This window comes from Perca flavescens, chromosome 7, assembly GCF_004354835.1.
Source record: "Perca flavescens isolate YP-PL-M2 chromosome 7, PFLA_1.0, whole genome shotgun sequence".
NCBI classification, from domain to species: Eukaryota; Metazoa; Chordata; class Actinopteri; order Perciformes; family Percidae; genus Perca; species Perca flavescens.
The window spans coordinates 3,016,401-3,035,411 of NC_041337.1; the positions used below are offsets into that span (position 1 = coordinate 3,016,401).

General features: G+C 41.6%; 1 protein-coding gene across 1 annotated transcript; it reads right to left on the reverse strand.

Moving 5' to 3' along the window:
- Nucleotides 1-1,612: 1,612 nt before the first annotated feature.
- On the reverse strand, nucleotides 1,613-3,762 carry LOC114558171 (uncharacterized). The gene is made up of 4 exons (XM_028581961.1): nucleotides 3,543-3,762; nucleotides 2,874-3,071; nucleotides 2,590-2,769; nucleotides 1,613-2,436 (listed from the first exon to the last, which is right to left on the reverse strand). The coding sequence occupies exons 1-4, from the start codon at nucleotides 3,685-3,687 to the stop codon at nucleotides 1,613-1,615; spliced, it is 1,347 nt and encodes a 448-aa protein (XP_028437762.1). The 5' UTR covers nucleotides 3,688-3,762.
- Nucleotides 3,763-19,011: the final 15,249 nt, after the last annotated feature.

Here is a 19,011-nt window from a genome sequence, read left to right on the forward strand (position 1 = left end):
TCATCTCCAATCCTATATTTGTGAGAAGTGGCGCTGTCCTAATATATAAGTTGAAAGATACTACTACCTACTTTACGCCTTTATTATCAAGTTAATAGGTGTGTGTGTTCGTGTCGGCCGCTGTCCATTTCCTAAGGTTCTGAAATGCAAACATTTTTTGACAACTTTTTTTATTTTAACCTCTTAAGGCCCAAGCTGTTTTTTTACATGCATTTTTTATTTCTCTTTGCTATTTGGGCTTATTGGAACCTAATTAGAATAAAAACTAAGTATCATCTTTTGATATGATGTACTTTTAGAGAAAAATGATGTCCACATATGTGGATTCATGGTCCGAATTTCCATAAAACACAATAAAGACACCTTTGTGTAATAGAATGAAAAACTCTTCATTTCTGTTTTGAACACAGCAGTTTTTTTCCTGACTGTTTTTTAATGTATTAATAACACATACACATATTTTTTGAACATGTTTTGACTATCGGACAGTAAAAATAATATGGAAACATTGCATTTTTGCCCATTTTGGACAGTTAAAAATAGTGTTTAGAACATTTGATATGCTGCAAAACAGTTGCAGGATGACATTGCATGTCTGTAACAAAATATAAAACATTCAAAGCATTTTAAATAGTCACTCTTGCATTAGGCTACTAATGTGTTTTGAACATCATAGTAAAAAAATAGGTGAGTAGCTCATGTGACATTTTGCATTGGTAATATATAAAAAGGGAACATGTTAAAGGCTGCGATAACTGAGCACTGAAGGACCAGGCCTGCTTTCAGAGGCCCAGAGGTCACCTGATTGATTGACCTTCACGGAGTCGGAGAACATGGAGGAACCAAGGAACATGTACACACCTTGAGATTCACTGCCATCACTTATGTGTGAAAGGCTAAGTAACAGTTGCGCTCGGTTTGCAAGCACAAGAACACTTTGCAGGTCATACAACGCACTCGGGTTCTTCCAGTGCAGCCTAGTTGTCTGTAGCGCATTGCATTCTTCAGGCCGATCATCTCTGGGAGGTGGGCATTAGCCCTCCTGCGGACCGAGACTTGGGGCAACTCTGTCACGTGACGTTTCACTCCCTGGTTTGAATCTTCTTCTTCCTCTGACTGTGTCGAAAGGTCTGCATCTGCACCGTGATGCTGGGCCAAGAGGATCTTAGCCACTTCCATGCGGAACTGAAGGAACTGGATGGGTCTTGTCTTTGGTCCAGCACATATTGCATGGTCTTTTCGGTAGAGTAGCCAGCTGTTGGCTAAAGCCAGATCCGTGAAGTGCATTACCATCCGCATTGTCCACTTCTTAGTACGGGTGCTCATGCGATAGTAACTTATCATTCTATCCATCAAATCAACTCCACCCATCTTGATGTTGTACTCACGGACAATGCTTGGTCGCGAGACAGTGACATATTGTTTCACTTTCTTGTCCCAGCGCTGGCAGGTGTCTTCAGGCTGTGTACCATGAACAACAGACATCAGCAATACTGGTTTGTTGTCGTACCACTTCACCAGACACAACTTTCCATCTTCAGCGGAAACCTCTGATGAGGTACCTCTTCCTGCGTTTTTCATCGCTTTGTCACTGGGTAACTTATGCTTCGCTTCAGCGAGTCGGTTCTTCATTATTGTACCAGTCATGTACAGCTCTTTTCTCCATCATTCGTTGCGCACCTTTGATGGTGGTGAAGAACCGGTCACAATACACCTTTGTGCCACGATGCAAAGTTTGGCACAGACGCTCGATGACTAAGCTTCCCAAACTCAGGCCCTCTGGTTCTTCGACCTTCTCAATCAGTGAACCTGTGCCTTGATACAGCTCAAAGTCAAGCACAATGCCATCTGCTGTAGCACAAACAAAGTTCTTTATGCCAACTGGGTTTGGCTTCATTGGCAGATATTGTCTGCACGGACAGGCTCCTGTGAAAGGAATCATCTGCTCATCAATAGATGCGCAATCAGGTCGATTCAGAGACAAGCAGCCTCGCAGAATCCGATCCAGAAAAGGCCTCACCTTCCAGAATTTGTCCAACATTCTCAAGTCTTCTGGCACATCATGATCAATAACCACTTTTATTGCTCCCCTCAGTTTGAAGAATCTGGCACGTGTGAATTTGTCAGTGATGGCAGTGATTTTCAAGGCTTTGGACCAGTACATCCTAATGGTTGGGTATCGGATGCAGGACATCAAAATACAGGCACCAAAAAAGTGGTAAACCTCATCTACTGTCATGTTAAGTGGCTCCCCACTCTTAGACAGTGACATAATATTAGAGCATTCTGCAATCGTCATCATCAAATCTCTATCTATGTACTGTTCAAAATAGTCTAGTGGGGTCCAGCCATGTCTGTCTAGATCAGTTTCATCCTGATGCTGATACTCTGCCAGGTTTGGCGTCAATGGAGTAGCCTTCCAGCGTAGTCCACGTCCTGCACAACCAGAATCAGAATAAAAATAGTATTTATTGTAGGAAGTTACATTTTTACCCATGTAAGCATAAAATACTTGAATCTGTGTGGAAGTTTATATGAAATTTGAAGATTTACCCTAAAGTTGTGAAGGCCAAAAATAATAACAATTACCTTGTTCAGAGTCTCCCTTTTTCTTTTTTTTTGTTTGGCTTGGTCTTGGTGTTGGCTCTTCCAAGTCATCTTCTGAGCTATCAGCCTCAATCTCTTGACTTTGACGGCGACGTCTGAGAGTGCGGGATGAACCTGTACCTGTGCCTGTGCCTGTACCTGTCTCTGTCCCTGTCCATGAACCTGTCAACAAGTTTTGTAAATAAGCATTTTGCTTCCAATCCTTCACATAGCCCTAAGGCCCTAACTGCATAAAATAAACAAATATCTACTGGGTCTTGGCTAACCATTATCTGCACTGTGGTCAGTGGGCTCAGGAATGGGGTCCTCATCATCACTACTGTGCTCACTGCTGCTTTCCTCCTGTGGTGATGGTTGGTAATTGCCATCCAGGATAGGATCATCATTGTCAGACACGTCCAAATCTGAGTTGTTTCCATCAATTAACCCAAGTAGCTCCAATGCTCTTTGCAGAGAAAAACGCTCTGGAAATAAAAACATGATAAAATCAAATACAAATTAATTTCATTTATGTATGTAGGTTTGCATTATTTATTTGTTATTTATTCAATGGGATAATATGCAAGCTAATTTACATGTGCACATTTTTACTAGCATATTACATTTTTACTAACATTTTCAACCCAACTAATTTAAGTATGTATGTATGTATTTAGTGATTTAATTGTTATTTATTTCAATGGGACCATGTACAGCTTTTTAGCTGCATCAGAGCTAGCTTTTTTCCCATTTTACCTGTTTGCATGTTTACAAGCATATTAGCGGTTTCGAGGAGCCTCAGTCCATAAGTACACTTATGTGTACTTCATGTTTAGCGACCTACAAAGTTGCTAGTTTTACACTTTTTTTTCAAATTTGCATGTCATGACAAATATACAAGGCTTTTATAAATATCTAAATCAGAATAAGCCATGAAATATGACAGAACTTCTTACCTGGTCGACGTTTGTGTATGGAGCTACCACTTGAATCTTCCCTTGTGTTCGCCGCCATTTTGAATTTTGACCGTAGTGTGTTATAAACTTCTGACACCACCAGATGGCAGTGTAAGTACCCCCATACGTGTCCGTAACACCACATATTCAGCAGTGAACACAATTGTGGACATAAGAGCTAAAAAGTGCTGTCCACGTATGTGACCACTAAGCCCTAGGAGGTTAAAGGGCGTGCGCCCATGAGCACCCACGGAGGAAAACATAAATCGGTGCCTATGGGTAAATCAGCATTGTACGGTGACCCTGAGAGGCAACATTAAGAAAACGCACAGAAATTGATGCAGCGCATTCGTTGAACTGCATTTCCTTTCCCTGCTCTCCCTCCGTCTCTCTGTCACCCACGCGTCTCTCACTCACTCACTCACTCACTCACTCACACATACTGAGAAGCGTGTCTGTCTCCATGAAAACAAGTTCATCCGTTGAAGCTTGGCCTATTTGGTGCAGAGAAGACGGTTGGCGAAATTCACAAGTCCACGAAAGGTTGGTATCTCATCTCACATACTTTGTGTGTGTGTGTGTGTGTGTGTGTGTGTGTGTGTGTGTGTGTGTGTGTCTCAACGTTGCCTCCACAGGGAAGCCGAGACTTTTGTCATACTCTACAATGTTGATGCTCTGTTCCGGTGCTTCAGTCTTTTACACAATCACACATTAAAAAGTGCTATAAAAAATATTTTATATTCTGAATACAATGTTGTCAGTGTGTTAATGTTGGAGTCGCAAGTTTGCGGTAAAATGCAGTTGGGTTGTCGAGATCAAAACACTATATGTAACAGCTGTGAATCAAATAAATGTATTATAAATAATGTTATGTCATTTTTTTTACTCTTACGCTGAATGTTTGCTGCTAAAATCCAGAGGAGTATTGAAAAGTATTTTCCGCGACTGAAAAACGCCCGTGTTGAGGATGAGGACCAGCCTGAACCGGTGGTATCAGTCTGAAACAGAGCTCAACAGTCCGACCAGTGTACTCAGTTATGTTTTTAATTTGTTTACAATATTTTCAGGCTTCAACCAGTGCTGCTCAAGCAGAAAGACACGGCCAGGGAGAGAAAGATAGATTCGTTAAGCATTGAAGAAAGAGTAGGAGAGGAGGACAGCATCCAACATGCTGCTGTGAGAGAGCCAGCTGAAGCAACAGGTGAGGTGGACAAACAGATGTAGAAACAGGCGGGTAAGAAAGCAGGTCTCAGGACTAGGGAACTCATTTCTATTCTTCTGTTTCTGGCAGATAGGACTTTCGCAACATCCAAAAGCACCAAACACAGGGGCACTGGATTCAACCCTGAGTGGTTGAACATGCCTCAGTTCAAGTCATGGTTGTACCACACACAGCATGGTAAACTTAATGTATAAATAAAACATGCTATCCTTTACAAATCATCAGAAATATTTGTTTTGATTCTTTTTATATCATTAGCATTTATGTAATAAATAATATGATTAAAAAACTATGGCTATTTAGCTAATTTGATTAATCAGGATGCTCAAATAAAACGCTTAAGACTCTCCAGCTCATCCAGAATGCTGCAGCGCGTGTTCCAAGAAAAGAGATCATATTTCTCCTGTATTAGCTTCTCTGCACTGACTTCCTCTAAAATCCAGGATTGAATTTAAAATCCTTCTCCTGACCTACAAAGCTCTAAATGGTCAAGCACCATCCTATCTTGAAGAGCTCATAGTACCTTATTGTCCCACTAGAGCACTGCACTCCCAGAATGCAAAGTTACTTGTGGTTCCTAGAGTCTCTAAAGTCAGCTATCAGGCTCCTCTCCTGTGGAACCAGCTCCCAGTCTGGGTTCGGGGGGCAGACACCGTAACCACATTTAAGAGTAAACTTATAGTTAGGGAATGAGGAGTTGCAGCGTTCAACTATACCGGCAGAGGAGAGTGTGTAGCCACAGTCACGGCGCACCCCCTCCCTATCTATGCTTCTCTTCATAGAAAGCTTACATATATTTAGGGTATGAGGAGTTGCAGCGTTCGCCTAGACTTGCAGGGGGGGGTCACCGCCATGGCCACAGTCACGGCACGCAGCCTCCCTATCTCTGCTTCTCTGCAGCTCTTAGTTGTGGTTTTAGACTACCGGGGTACCTCCTTTGACACACTGAGCTCCTCTCTCCTCTCTCTTTCCATCTGTATGCCATTGACTATTTGGAGTGGCACATCACCACAGAGCACCACCAGGAGCGCATCAGATGCCAGGCATCTCTTGTATCTGGTAATTTCTGAGTCCAATAGCAGATCACATATAATAATAATAATAATAATAATAATAATAATTTCTTCTAATTTCACCAATTAAAAAATAATAATAATCAAATTATTTTCTAACAATTTTGGCATTTACAGGTTGTCTCTTTAATGGACACTTTTGAGCCTACTATTGTGCTAGAGCACAAGGCCATCATTGGTGGCTTCAAGTGCCTCTACTGGCTTGTAAAAAGTGAAAAAGTTTTTTAAATCTAGGGCGTGTGAATGCGGTTGCAAATCAGATAACAGACAGCTTCCCCAAACTTGTGACCATGGCCTGTGCTGCCCACAGACTGGCCCTTGCCTGCAAAGACTCAAACAATGTGAATTACATTGACACTTTCACATTGCATATTTGTCATGGTTGTGTATGTTTCTGTTTCCTGTTTTATTTTGGTAGTCTTCTTATCCGGTCTTGTTTTGTCTTGTTTTGCTTCCTGCCTTGTGTTTTCCCGCCTTGTTGATTGTCTGCTCCGCCCTGATGTCTTTCACCTGTTCCCCAGCCCTAGTGTCACCTATCCCTAGTAACCGCGTTACCCTGTGTATTTAGTCTCTGTGCTGTCTTTATCTGTTGTTAGATTGTTGTTCTGTTTTGTTAGGTACCGTTCTGTGTTGTCGGGTTCAGTCGTGTTCTGTGCTGCCTTCTCTTGTCTGTGGATTTATTCGTCTCGGGTTCCTCGTGGTCTTGTTGTCTTCCTGTTTTACTGTTGGATTGCTTTTGTTGTAAGTTCTGTTGTAGATTCTTTGAATACATGTGGAACTCTGTACTGAACTGCGTTTTGAAACCTAACAATATGACAGTTACAGGAAGTGAAGGACACACGCTGGCTCTCACAACACAAGGTCATTGAGACCCTACAGAGGAACCTGAGTGCCGTCTTTAGAGCCGTGGCAAAGGAGGCAGAGGTGCGCAAATGTCCTGGGGCAAAGAAACTCTATAGATTATGTGCTACATACAGATTTTTTGGCTGCTGTGTACCAAGGTTATAATTGTTAACGAAAACGAACGAAATAACGATTAGTCGTTAACTGAAATTAAAAAAACAAGTCATTACAAAAAAATTATAACTAAACTAGAACAAAATAAAATTATCAAGTAAATGTCCTTGGTTTTCGTCTTTGTCTTTCACAGAGCAAATAACGTTATATCTTTCAGAGTTGACATTTCCGACCATAGACCTGTTTTATTCAGTCTTTGCCGTAGACATAGTTTCCGACTGGGAACCCAGAAATTCCGACATTCCATGTCAAATTGAACACAACATAGTGCATGCCCCTTGGCTGGCATCATAGCAGTACCGAAAGTCGCAAGAAAGCAGAGTCCTATTTGATTATGACTGTGTCAGATAAAAGCAAGTGCCTCGCAGTGGAAGGTGGTAAAATATGTGGGGAAAAAAGGGAAAAATCCCATGAATTTGAAAGTACATTTGTGAAGCACGCACAAGGAGGCTAACCTAGCTTACCTTAACAAGCAGAAACAGCAGCTATAACCCCGGGCCAGTACACGGCATGGATGTATGGGGCCAGGGCCGGGCAGCATGACAGAAACAACAGCAGGACAGAGAACACTACAGGTGATAGCTGCTGGTTAGTTAATACGCAGGAACACTAAAAGCGTGAGGAAGCGTGGGTTAATATGTGTGTTGATACTGGGATGTCTACACAACTGTAAAAAAGTTGGCCACTTTACTCAAACCAAAGTTCAAACACCTGTTTATGTATGTTTTCTTTAGTCTGTTGGCTATTTGTTTTTTTTCCTGGCACAGTTACTAACACATCTTGCACTTACTGCGGCATCTTGTATAGACCATTTACATATTTGTGCTCATCATCATATGTACATTTCATGTAAAGGTGATATTGTTGAATACATTGTGAATACATATTTCAAAAATCTTATGTTTTTGTTGAGTTATTATTACACAGTACTTTCTTCTGAACTTTTTGAATCTTGCCCCCAACAAATAACCCATATTACAAAAAAGACTAACTGACTTACACTAAAATTAATCTAAAATTAAAGCTGCGAGCAGCGATGGACGGGCCCTCGCGCCTCTGCGTGCGTCGGGGTTACCGGCGGACGCTGCTCCTTGCGACCGTGCATTCGCGCGGCAATCAGACACCGCAAATCGTCAACAATGAAAAGGTAACTCCCTGCTGAGTTCAACGATAGCTCACACAAGACTACGTCATACGGTTCATTAGCTGTGAAAAGGGGCGTGGCAAAAGCGTAGGGGTTGGGCCAAACCATCACCAATTAAAAAGGAAGTCTGTGCTGAGTTCAATGATACCTCACACAAGACTCTACCTTAGATGGGTCAGCATTTATTAAAAATGGCGTGGCTTCAACATAGGGGGCGGGCCAAACCATCACCAATGAAGAAAGAAGTCTATGCTGAGTTCAATGATACCTCACAAGTGTTTACATCAATCGGGCCATTAGTAATAAAAGGGGGCGTGGCTTGAACATAGGGGGCGGGCCAAACCATCAACAATGAAGAAGGAAGTCTCTGCTGAGTTCAATGATACCTCACACAAGGGTATACCTTAAACGGTTCAAATGTTATGAAAGGGGACGTGGCTTATGCATAGGGGGCGGGCCAAACCATCACCAATAAAGAAGGAACTCTCTGCTGAGTTCAATGACACCTCACACAAGACTCTACCTTAAACGGTTCAAATGTTATGAAAGGGACGTGGCCTGAGTAAGTGGGCGTGGCCATATTATAGGGGGCAGCTCAGCATCACACGTAGACCACACATTCTGAGTTTCATGCAAATCGGATGATGTTTGTCATATAAGGCGGATTTCCTGTTGCCAGCGGGGGGCGCTATGACCAAAAGTCAATTTTGGCCTGTAGGTGTCCTCAGGCCTGGACCCTTGTCAATCGTGAGAAATTTTGGGCAGATACGACAACGTACACTCGAGTTACACCCACTTCCTGTTTCAGCGGCGAAACGCACAAAATGGCCGCCCTGCCACGGCCACGCCCTATGACGAAAGGTTTTTCTTTTAACAACTTTTCATCTTTAACATCTTAAGATGGCACAGACCGAGTTTGAAGTTGATCGGATGAAATCTCTAGGAGGAGTTCGTTAAAGTACGACATGTGGAAATGGCCAAAATCGCACTAATTTCGAACATTTAATTCAAAATGGCGGACTTCCTGTTGGGTTTAGGGTATGGCTCTAATGAAGTTTTTTGTACAGCTCGACATGTTACATATGTGTACCAAGTTTCGTGAGTCTATTTTAAACGCACTGCAGGGGCTCAATTTTCTTAACTTTCTAGGGGGCGCTAGCGAGCCATTTTTGTGCGCCTATTCCCGAAACCCTTAAAATATGTACATTTTCACCAGACTTGATGCGACCGCCAAATTTGGTGAATTTTTGAATATATTAAGCCCCTCAAAAATCCAATTCATTTGACGGGAAAATAATAATAGAAAGAAAGAAAGAAAGAAAGAAAGAAAGAAAGAAACAATAATTCCTTCAGTTTCAATAGGGCCTTCGCCGCTGTCGGCGCTCGGGCCCTAATAACCTTGCCGTGTACCTCCAGGCCAATGTTTTGCCCCACCTCGCCTGCCTGTCTAAAGTCTTCCAAAAAGCACATGTACATTTTTACATATCAAAGAGCAGTTATGATAAATGTGCACAATCCAATCTGTTTGATGTGATGCATTGACATTATTGTTTGCATGTACTACATGGCAGGAAATCTTTTTTTTTAAAGTTAAATTCCTGTGACAATCCAGACTCTTAGAAATATCAAAGAGGCTGGACAAACTCCACTGGACACTCCCTGGATCCTTCTTGTCTCGCCTCCATAAGGACCTTGATGATCCTCAAGGACTTGGAGCCTACAACATACAGCACTAGGAGGAGAGGGATAGGAAAGGGCGAGAGGTCCAAGATGAGTCAAGGGAGGGGCAGTGGGCCAGATTCCAGTGAGAGGTAAATGATAATTTGCTTAGTGTATGAGAAATACAGCACTCTTGTTAGGTGAGCTTCACTGTCTTCACATAGATGTGACAAGATTAAAAATTGATTAGTGCAGACCTAAATGGTACATTTTAAAACCTTTTTAAAAGATAATTAATAGTCCTGAACATACTCTCTGGTTTGGCCCTTAATGCCTATTATCAAAACTGCACTGGAAAAAAGGCCACAAAAATTAATACAAGATATTTTTGCTTGTAATAAGCAAAAAAATCTGCCAATGGAACAAGTGAAAATTCTCTTGGTAAGATTTCTTGAAATAAGACATTATATTTAAGCCAAACAGATAAGAGTGATCTTGAAATTAGCTTGGAAAATGTATTTTTAGCTATTTTACTAGTATTGTGATGTTTTGTGTCTCATAATAAGCTTGGGATGCTCAAAAATAGTATTTTCCCCTCAAAAGTAGCATCTTCTTTTTGTCATCCTGTTTGTTTAAATTATATTTAACAAATTTTTAGTTATATAATTGTTACACTGTTCTAGATTTAAGTCCACCACCTAGAAGAAGAAGAAGATTTATTTATTTTAGGACAATGCACATTAATCAACATTTCTGTAAATGCACCAGTGTTAGCCAGTCGGCTAATTTTCAACTGTAGTCCTAGTTGCATGCATGTCTTTATGGTGGGAGGAAACCCACGCGAGCACGGGGAGAGCATGCAAACTCCACACAGAAAGGACTGGGACGACCTGGGTTTGATCCCAGAACCTTCTTGCTGTGAGGCAGAAGTGCTAACCACTGAACCACTGTGCTGCCTGTCGAAAAACTTCATTAGAGCCATACCCTAAACCCAACAGGAAGTCCGCCAATTTGAAATAAGATTAAAAACTGGCATTTTGAGACAAAATGTCTTGAAGTTAGCATTCCTGACTTGTATTAGGCAGTGCTCTTTTGCCATAATAAGCTGTAATTTACCATCCTGTCATCATCTCAAGTGTATTTACCTTAATGTAAGCTCTACAAAAGTAATACTGTTCTAGATTCAAGACATTCACCTACTAGATTCAAAACATTAACTACTTCTTATAAGACAGAAAAAATTAAAACTAGTCTTGCATTTAACCAACTTCTGTTTTATTTAAACAGCAAAAAGTCCCAGAGGACTGCATAAAAGGGAAACAGCATAATTTTCCTCAACATTTTGGCTCACAGTATTTATGGAATTGCAATATGAAAACATAGCAGAACATACCAAATTGTTACCATTAATTAACACCATTGTTAACACCATCATTAAGGATGCACCATACTGGACTTTTTACAGATATCCAATATGTTAATATTTTACAACTAACTGGACAATAACCGATAGCGCTATGTTAACTTTTATCCCAACCTAACTGCTTAGTCAATTTACTCTTTCACAGTAGATGTGCCTAAATTAGTGACTATATCTGCTGGACAATTAGTTGTTTAAACTCCATATTAACTTAAAAGTTAAAATAAATTTAAACTAAGCAGAATCTGCACTGATTTGTGCAAACAACACACAAAATATAACATCCCAGGATATCGGCATGTTGGCTAATATTATTGTGCACCCCAAATTAACACTGGGCTAACTTAGCCAAATTCCGACCAAGAATCAAAATCAGTGAACATGGACTGTAGTTCCCTTGGAGGGAGAGAGGAAGTGCTATCCTACCCCATATCTGACCACTGGTTTTATTGGCCAATAAAAGCTTTCCACTCAGCCATGATCTTCTTGTAAGACGACGTGAGATCTCTCTCATGGATTTTGTCTAAGAGGACCTCCGTCTGTATGACTGAAAGCAGAGTGGCTACACACTTTGGATAAGTCAGGTGTAGGGTATAATAGTAGGCCATAAGGTATAAAGCACTCTCGGTAAGCTTGTCTTTTGGAAAGGTGGTTATTGCCACATCTCCTACCACTAGGAGGCAGTTGGACGGACTGACTATCAGGACTGGACAGGAGAGAGGGCATTTCTTCAAGTAGGAATTGGGGTCTTCTGTTTCCTGTAACACATAACACAGACATCCTTCTGTCAAGATCATGCATTTTGGTCATTTGGAACCAAGAGTAGAGGGTTGTTTACAAACACATAACTTTACAAAGCAAAATTCTAACAAAAGTTAACAGTACTGAGAAAGCTCCATCTGAAAGTGCTGTTTTTAACTATCCCCAATGCATTTACTGTTTACACACGTCTAGCCTTCCAAAAGAACTAAAAACCAAGGCTAGGCTAGTCTTGCTTGGTTATCATTAGGGTGATAAAACCTGCTACCATGTAATGCACCCATTTTTGTACATACTGTGACATAGCAAAAACATCACCCAGTGAAAATCCTCTTTCTAAAAACAAATGTTTTAGGTGTCTTTGAAGGCTTAGAACATATAGTATGTGAATAGGAAGTACATTGGGAGTCGTCAGGGGCAGCACCTTCAGTTATCATTTTTTCCGATACTGCAGTCAAAATGATCCTGCAACATTTTACACAGCTCACCTCGAGGATATGCACCAGAGCCTCACTCGCATCTCGTACCCTCCTTGGAGGAGCAGACGTGGAGGGGAACAGTGATGGCAGCACACGTAGGATCTCAAGAGCCTGTTCAGCTGTACAGGAAAAGATTTATTACTTAAATACTTTGACAAAGTGCACAAGGTCAAATCTAATCAAAAAGATATAAAACAGACACACTGCTTTAAAAAAAAAAAAAAAAAAAAAAAAAACATTCAGTAAATTAACCTAAACCACCCTAAACCCTATTCACTAATAACACCAAAACAGCATTTCTTACCTTTGTCGATTCCCATTGGGGGTTTCAGCACCTTTTTCCATACACCAAAAAACTGCACCTTCTGGCAGAAGTCATGCCATCTTCCCTTCAGTTCATCGATGAAGTTGGAATTATCCTTATCCAAAATGCATTGAAGCTCCTCCATCACCTATGAAATATCCAATATACCAATACAGACATTTGAATATATCATTTAAGAGAAAATTGGTATTTTAAACATTGTGTGTGATACCATGGTTTTAATCATGCACAGTCAATAATGACTTACATGTCCAACATCCTTGAAACAAGGATATGTTTCTAGAACCTTCTCGTGTCTGTCCTCCTAGTATTTGAATCAATGAATGCTCTTCTGGCTACAAATTCCAAATCCAAGAGATGAGAGACATCCTGGTGGTTTGGATTTTTTCTTTTATACAAAGTTTGTAGGGTCTTGTAGTGCTTGGCCAAGGTTGCTGGACTGTAGGTGTCTGGACTGTCAACATCTGCAGACTTGTTAGCTGTAAGACACAAAAACACATAATATGCCTCAGTTTAAAAAAAATTCATCTCCATCCATCCATCCATCTTCGTCCGCTTATCCGGTGTCGGGTCGCGGGGGGAGCAGCTCCAGCAGGGGACCCCAAACTTCCCTTTCCCGAGCAACATTAACCAGCTCCGACTGGGGGATCCCGAGGCGTTCCCAGGCCAGGTTGGAGATATAATCCCTCCACCTAGTCCTGGGTCTTCCCCGAGGCCTCCTCCCAGCTGGACGTGCCTGGAACACCTCCCTAGGGAGGCGCCCAGGGGGCATCCTTACCAGATGCCCGAACCACCTCAACTGGCTCCTTTCGACGCAAAGGAGCAGCGGCTCTACTCCGAGCTCCTCACGGATGACTGAGCTTCTCACCCTATCTCTAAGGGAGACGCCAGCCACCCTCCTGAGGAAACCCATTTCGGCCGCTTGTACCCTGGATCTCGTTCTTTCGGTCATGACCCAGCCTTCATGACCATAGGTGAGGGTAGGAACGAAAACTGACCGGTAGATCGAGAGCTTTGCCTTCTGGCTCAGCTCTCTTTTCGTCACAACGGTGCGATAGATTGAATGCAATACCGCACCCGCTGCGCCGATTCTCCGACCAATCTCCCGCTCCATTGTCCCCTCACTCGCGAACAAAACCCCAAGGTACTTGAACTCCTTCACTTGGGGTAAGGACTCATTCCCTACCTGGAGAAGGCATTCCATCGGTTTCCTGCTGAGAACCATGGCCTCCGATTTAGAGGTGCTGATCCTCATCCCAACCGCTTCACACTCGGTTGCGAACCGATCCAGTGAGTGCTGAAGGTCGCAGGCCGATGATGCCATCAGGACCACATCATCTGCAAAGAGCAGCGATGAGATCCCCAGCCCACCAAACTGCAACCCCTCCCCACCCGACTACGCCTCGATATCCTGTCCATAAATATTACAAACAGGATTGGTGACAAAGCGCAGCCCTGGCGGAGGCCAACCCTCACCTGAAACGAGTCCGACTTACTACCGAGAACCCGGACACAGCTCTCACTTTGGTCATACAGAGATTGGATGGCCCTGAGTAGAGACCCCCTCACCCCATACTCCCGCAGCACCTCCCACAGTATCTCCCGGGGGACCCGGTCATACGCCTTCTCCAAATCCACAAAACACATGTAGACCGGTTGGGCATACTCCCAGGCTCCCTCCAGGATCCTTGCGAGAGTGAAGAGCTGGTCCGTTGTTCCACGACCAGGACGGAATCCGCATTGTTCCTCCTCAACCCGAGGTTCGACTAAAATTCATCTCGTCATTTTTAAAAAATTTCAAAAAACTGCTATGAATATCATACATTAATATTAGATTAAACTTTCATGGAATTAAATCTTTTAACAAATATAAGCCGTGATCCTAACTACCAAATACCTATTCATTTAAAAAAAAAAAGCAATCACATACAATTGCATGTAGGCACACAAGTACACCCCTAAAAAGATGCACACACCCCCATTACACACAGTCATGAGGCAGTTGGACAAACTTACCATCAGGACTGGAGAGGGCAGATGGTGCTTCTTCAGGTAGGCTTTGGGATCTTCTTTTTCCTTCAACACATAACAGACATACTTCTGATAGGATAATGTACTTTAAGGATCATTTTGGTATTTTGGAAGCAAAAATTACATTCAATTAAAAAGAGCAAAAATGCCACTAATGAGAAAATTATTTGATATACTGGAGAGGTTATAGAAAGTATTGTTGCACAGTAGAGTAGTAAAAAATTGATAATAAAACAGTACAAATGTAGTGTAAATATCTATCCCCTGATGTTGATTTTAAAGCCTTTTACTTCTATCATGTCAGGACCGCCATCTTGACCAATAAAGTGGGTTTATTAGTTTATCTAAAATATAAATACCTCACAAGGGCAAATATGTAAATGAAAAGTTGAAACTCACCTTCTAACTCACTTTCTTTAATGTCTGAGCCTGGGCTGCCACTTCCTTCTGTGGACCAATCTAGAATGATTGTTGAGTCACTTGAATCCATTTCATCTGTGTCTGTTGGCTGCTCAAGACAGCGCCTCTTTGTAGAGCTGCAAAGATTAGCCAGTTAATCAATTAGTTGTCAACTACTAAATCAATCCATCTGATTGATAATTTTGATAGATTTTTCTTTTCTTCCTTGTTTTTTTTTCATGTCCAAATATGATTTAAGCTTCTCAAATGTGAATATTTTCTAGCTTCTTTAGTCCCCTATGACAGTGAAATTAATATATTTAGGTTGTGGACCAAACAAGGCTTTTGAGGACATCACCTTGGACTTTATATTGACCAAACAACGGATCAATTAAATTAATCTTGAAAATGATTAACAGATGAATCTTTAATGAAAACAGTTATTAGTTACAGCTCACCTCATTGAATGTCTCCCACCTGGAGTTCTTTTTTGAGGGGATCTCACATTTTGCAATCTTTTGTATAGCTGTGTGTACACAGTGACCTGCGCAAGACATTTAATCATTTTTTCAAATCGCTACTAAAAATGTCCAACATGAAAAAGTCATCAACTGGATGAATTTCACTTACCCATGTATGGAGGCCTTGGTCCTGCAGCATGGGGTAGTACAGTACTATTCTCTTTGCCATTGCTGTAATTTCTGGCTTTGATGGGTATCTGTGGGATTCTCCATCCCCCTTTGCCCTCAGGATTGCAATCATACTGGTCATGGTGTTTCGAATGAGCCGGCCTTTGAGCTCCTTTGACATCTGGCAGTTGCGCTGTTCGCCTCTCTTTGACAACTCAAAGTATTGTTGTCGGACTTGCTCAAGTTCTGTGTCGGTGTGCAGTACATATTCTGCAAAGGATAACTGCACAACCTTTTCAGGGGTTTTGTACTTTGCAGGACTTGCGTTCACAGGAGTGGATGTCTGTCGCATTGGTGATGCATTAAAGGAGGAACTGCCCGATAATTTTGAATGTTCTTGGCCAGACTCCTGTAAAATAAAAGATAATGAACTACTGCAAAAAGCTAAATTTTTGTTTTTTGTGACAACACAAAATGCAATGTAGCATTGACAGCTCTGCACGCAATATTCCATTTCAGTGGTGAAATCGCTTACATCAACTAACTGAACACCTAACAATTAATCTAAACTGAATTGAACACACATGTAGACTACCATGCCTGTTCCAAAAACTCTGTGCTGTTGTTATTGTAACTCAATGTGCTGCTGCCAACTTAAGGTGGTTAGTTTAGGCCAATTTACTGAGAAACTGACCTCCTCCGATGCACCATGACAGGCACGCCAGACCGCTTTTCTCCGTAAAAAGTTCTCTGGGCCTGGGAAAAGTTCCCGCGAGTCTTCACGAGACAGGGTGCTCATCATTGTCTCTGTGATGTTTGCAGCTATGAAAACATTAGAAGACAAACATAGCAAGATGAAACAGTGCCCTAGAAATGAAACTTCATGAGACTATTAAGCCGGCTACACACTGGCTGCGTTGCGTGAGCATGGCGTTTCTGTTGTGTGGATTTTTGTCTTTACACACCAGAAACCTGTCTGACGCGGTATGTATGCATGTTTCCCATAAATTTACTGCACTCAAGCAGTAGTATACTTCATGTTAAACATAAATATATACTGATCTGATTACAGCAAAGACAACTTTGTCAGTATTGACGGCAGAATAGGCTACAGGATATTTCATTGACAGGTGCAATATTTGAAAAACTTTTTTTTTTTGTTTAATTACATTTTTATCGGCATTTATGTCAAAACCTAGAGTTGATGTTGATGTTTGAAGGTCTCTAGGTTTTGGTATAAATGCAGATATAAATGTAATAAAAAAATAAATAATGATTTTCAAATATTGCACCTGTCAATTCAAAACGAAATATTCTGTAGCCTATTTTTCCGTCAATACTGCTGACATTGTTTTTGCTGTAATCAAATCAGTATATATTTATGTTTAACATGGAATTTCATTTTATCAATGGGAAACATACATGTGCCCAGACAAGGCTAGCAGCAATGCATCAGACAGGTTTCTGGTGTGTAAAGACATCGAAAAATCCAGCCGCCACGCCACGCTCACACCACACAGCCAGTGTGTAGCCAGTCTTAGAAATTGACATTTCATTCAAATTAGGTAGCTAGTGATAACCAGCTTAGTATAGAAATGTAGATACCTCATTGGCTGCTGTTGTATGTCATATAGACGTTACTAGTATAACTAGAGCTGCCACCAACTAAGAATTGTTCTAGTGACCAACTAGCTAGTCTTCACAGTTTATGAATTTAGCGGGAACAAAATGGTGCGAGTAACGGCGAAATTCACTTAGCTTTTGGTCTGAACACAACATAATATACATTATCCCCAAAGCGCAATTCAGTTCCTACAGTTCACCGACCACACATAACACTTCACTCAACAGGTGACCGAAGGAGCGTGATGTGACAAATGGGAGAGTTTGAGGCCCACAATGCTACTGTAGCGGGTCAAATTAGCTTCATTTTCTTTAGCTTCAATTAGGCCTCTGCATTAGTACGTTCATATATGATAAAGAATAATATTTGCATACATTACCCCTTAAAATCGACACTGTGACATCATCCAATTCTTCCATGCTGTTAGCTAGCTGACTTAGCTAGCTAGCTAGTTAGTTAGCTCCGCTAACGTTAGTTCGCTGTCTCTGTTCGGCTGCAACGATACACAATAAACACCGAAAACACACTGAAATGTCAATAATATTAAAAAGGTGTGCGATGTGAACTTAAAAGAATGAGCACTGGATACAGCGCTTTAATTTACTTGCAATGAAACACGTCAGTCAGTCCTAGTTCAAATCCAAGTCGGTCCCATATAATGTTAGTTTACGCCCACATTCTCATTTGCAGCACCAAGCTGGCGGGTGTAACCATAGTAACAAGTTTTTACGGCAGTCTTGCTCTACCTACCTGTGACCGTCTGTGACCAGTTTGCTGCGGTTTACCGTCCTCTTGCCTGTGACATCTTCCAACATGATTTGGCGTTGCTTCATATGCTACATATTTGTGGCATTGACTCTGAAACAACTTTTGAGTCACATTAACACCATGCACAGTCGCAGCCCTGACTTTCGCGTCGTGTGCGGGATTGATGGCTGTCCAAGTGAGTACAGGGTGTATAACTCCTTCTACTATCACGTGAAGCGGACACACGCGCATCATCTTCTCCAAGTTGAAGCGGCGGAGGAGGAAGGACCGACTCGCCACGGTTTACCTGGAGCAGGTGAAAGGACAGCCGCAAACGACCAAACCAATGCAAGCCCTGTGGCTGAAGCAGAGGGCTCAAGCATTGTTTTCATTATATACCGTTGGTGAAAAGTTTGGAGCAGCTGCTATCACATCCAAGAACAATTGCAATGATTGATGAGATGCCACAGACATGCAAGGATGGATTTTTTCATGATTTCATTGATGGAGATATTTTTAAGTCTCACCCACTGTTTTTGAAATTTCCCACAGCATTGCAGTTGATTTTATATACAGATGAAATTGAGCTATGCAATCCTCTTGGATCTCGGGCAAACAAAAACAAATTGTTATTGATTTATTACACCTTGGCTAACATCAACCCAAAATACAGATCAAGTACTTGCTTCCATTCGTCTGCTTGCCATGGTAAAATCAAAAGATCTTTCCCATTGTGGTATTGATGAGATATTTAAGAGGATTAACCGTGACTTAACTGAGCTGTGTGATGGTGTCCAGGTTGTCACTGCAAATGGTGAGAGGACAATTTATGTAGCACTTATGTCTGTGTGCGGAGACACTCTAGCTCAGCATGAAGTGGCTGGATTTAAGATAGGTGTGGGATTTGCCTACAGTAAATGCAGGCACTGCGAATGCAACTT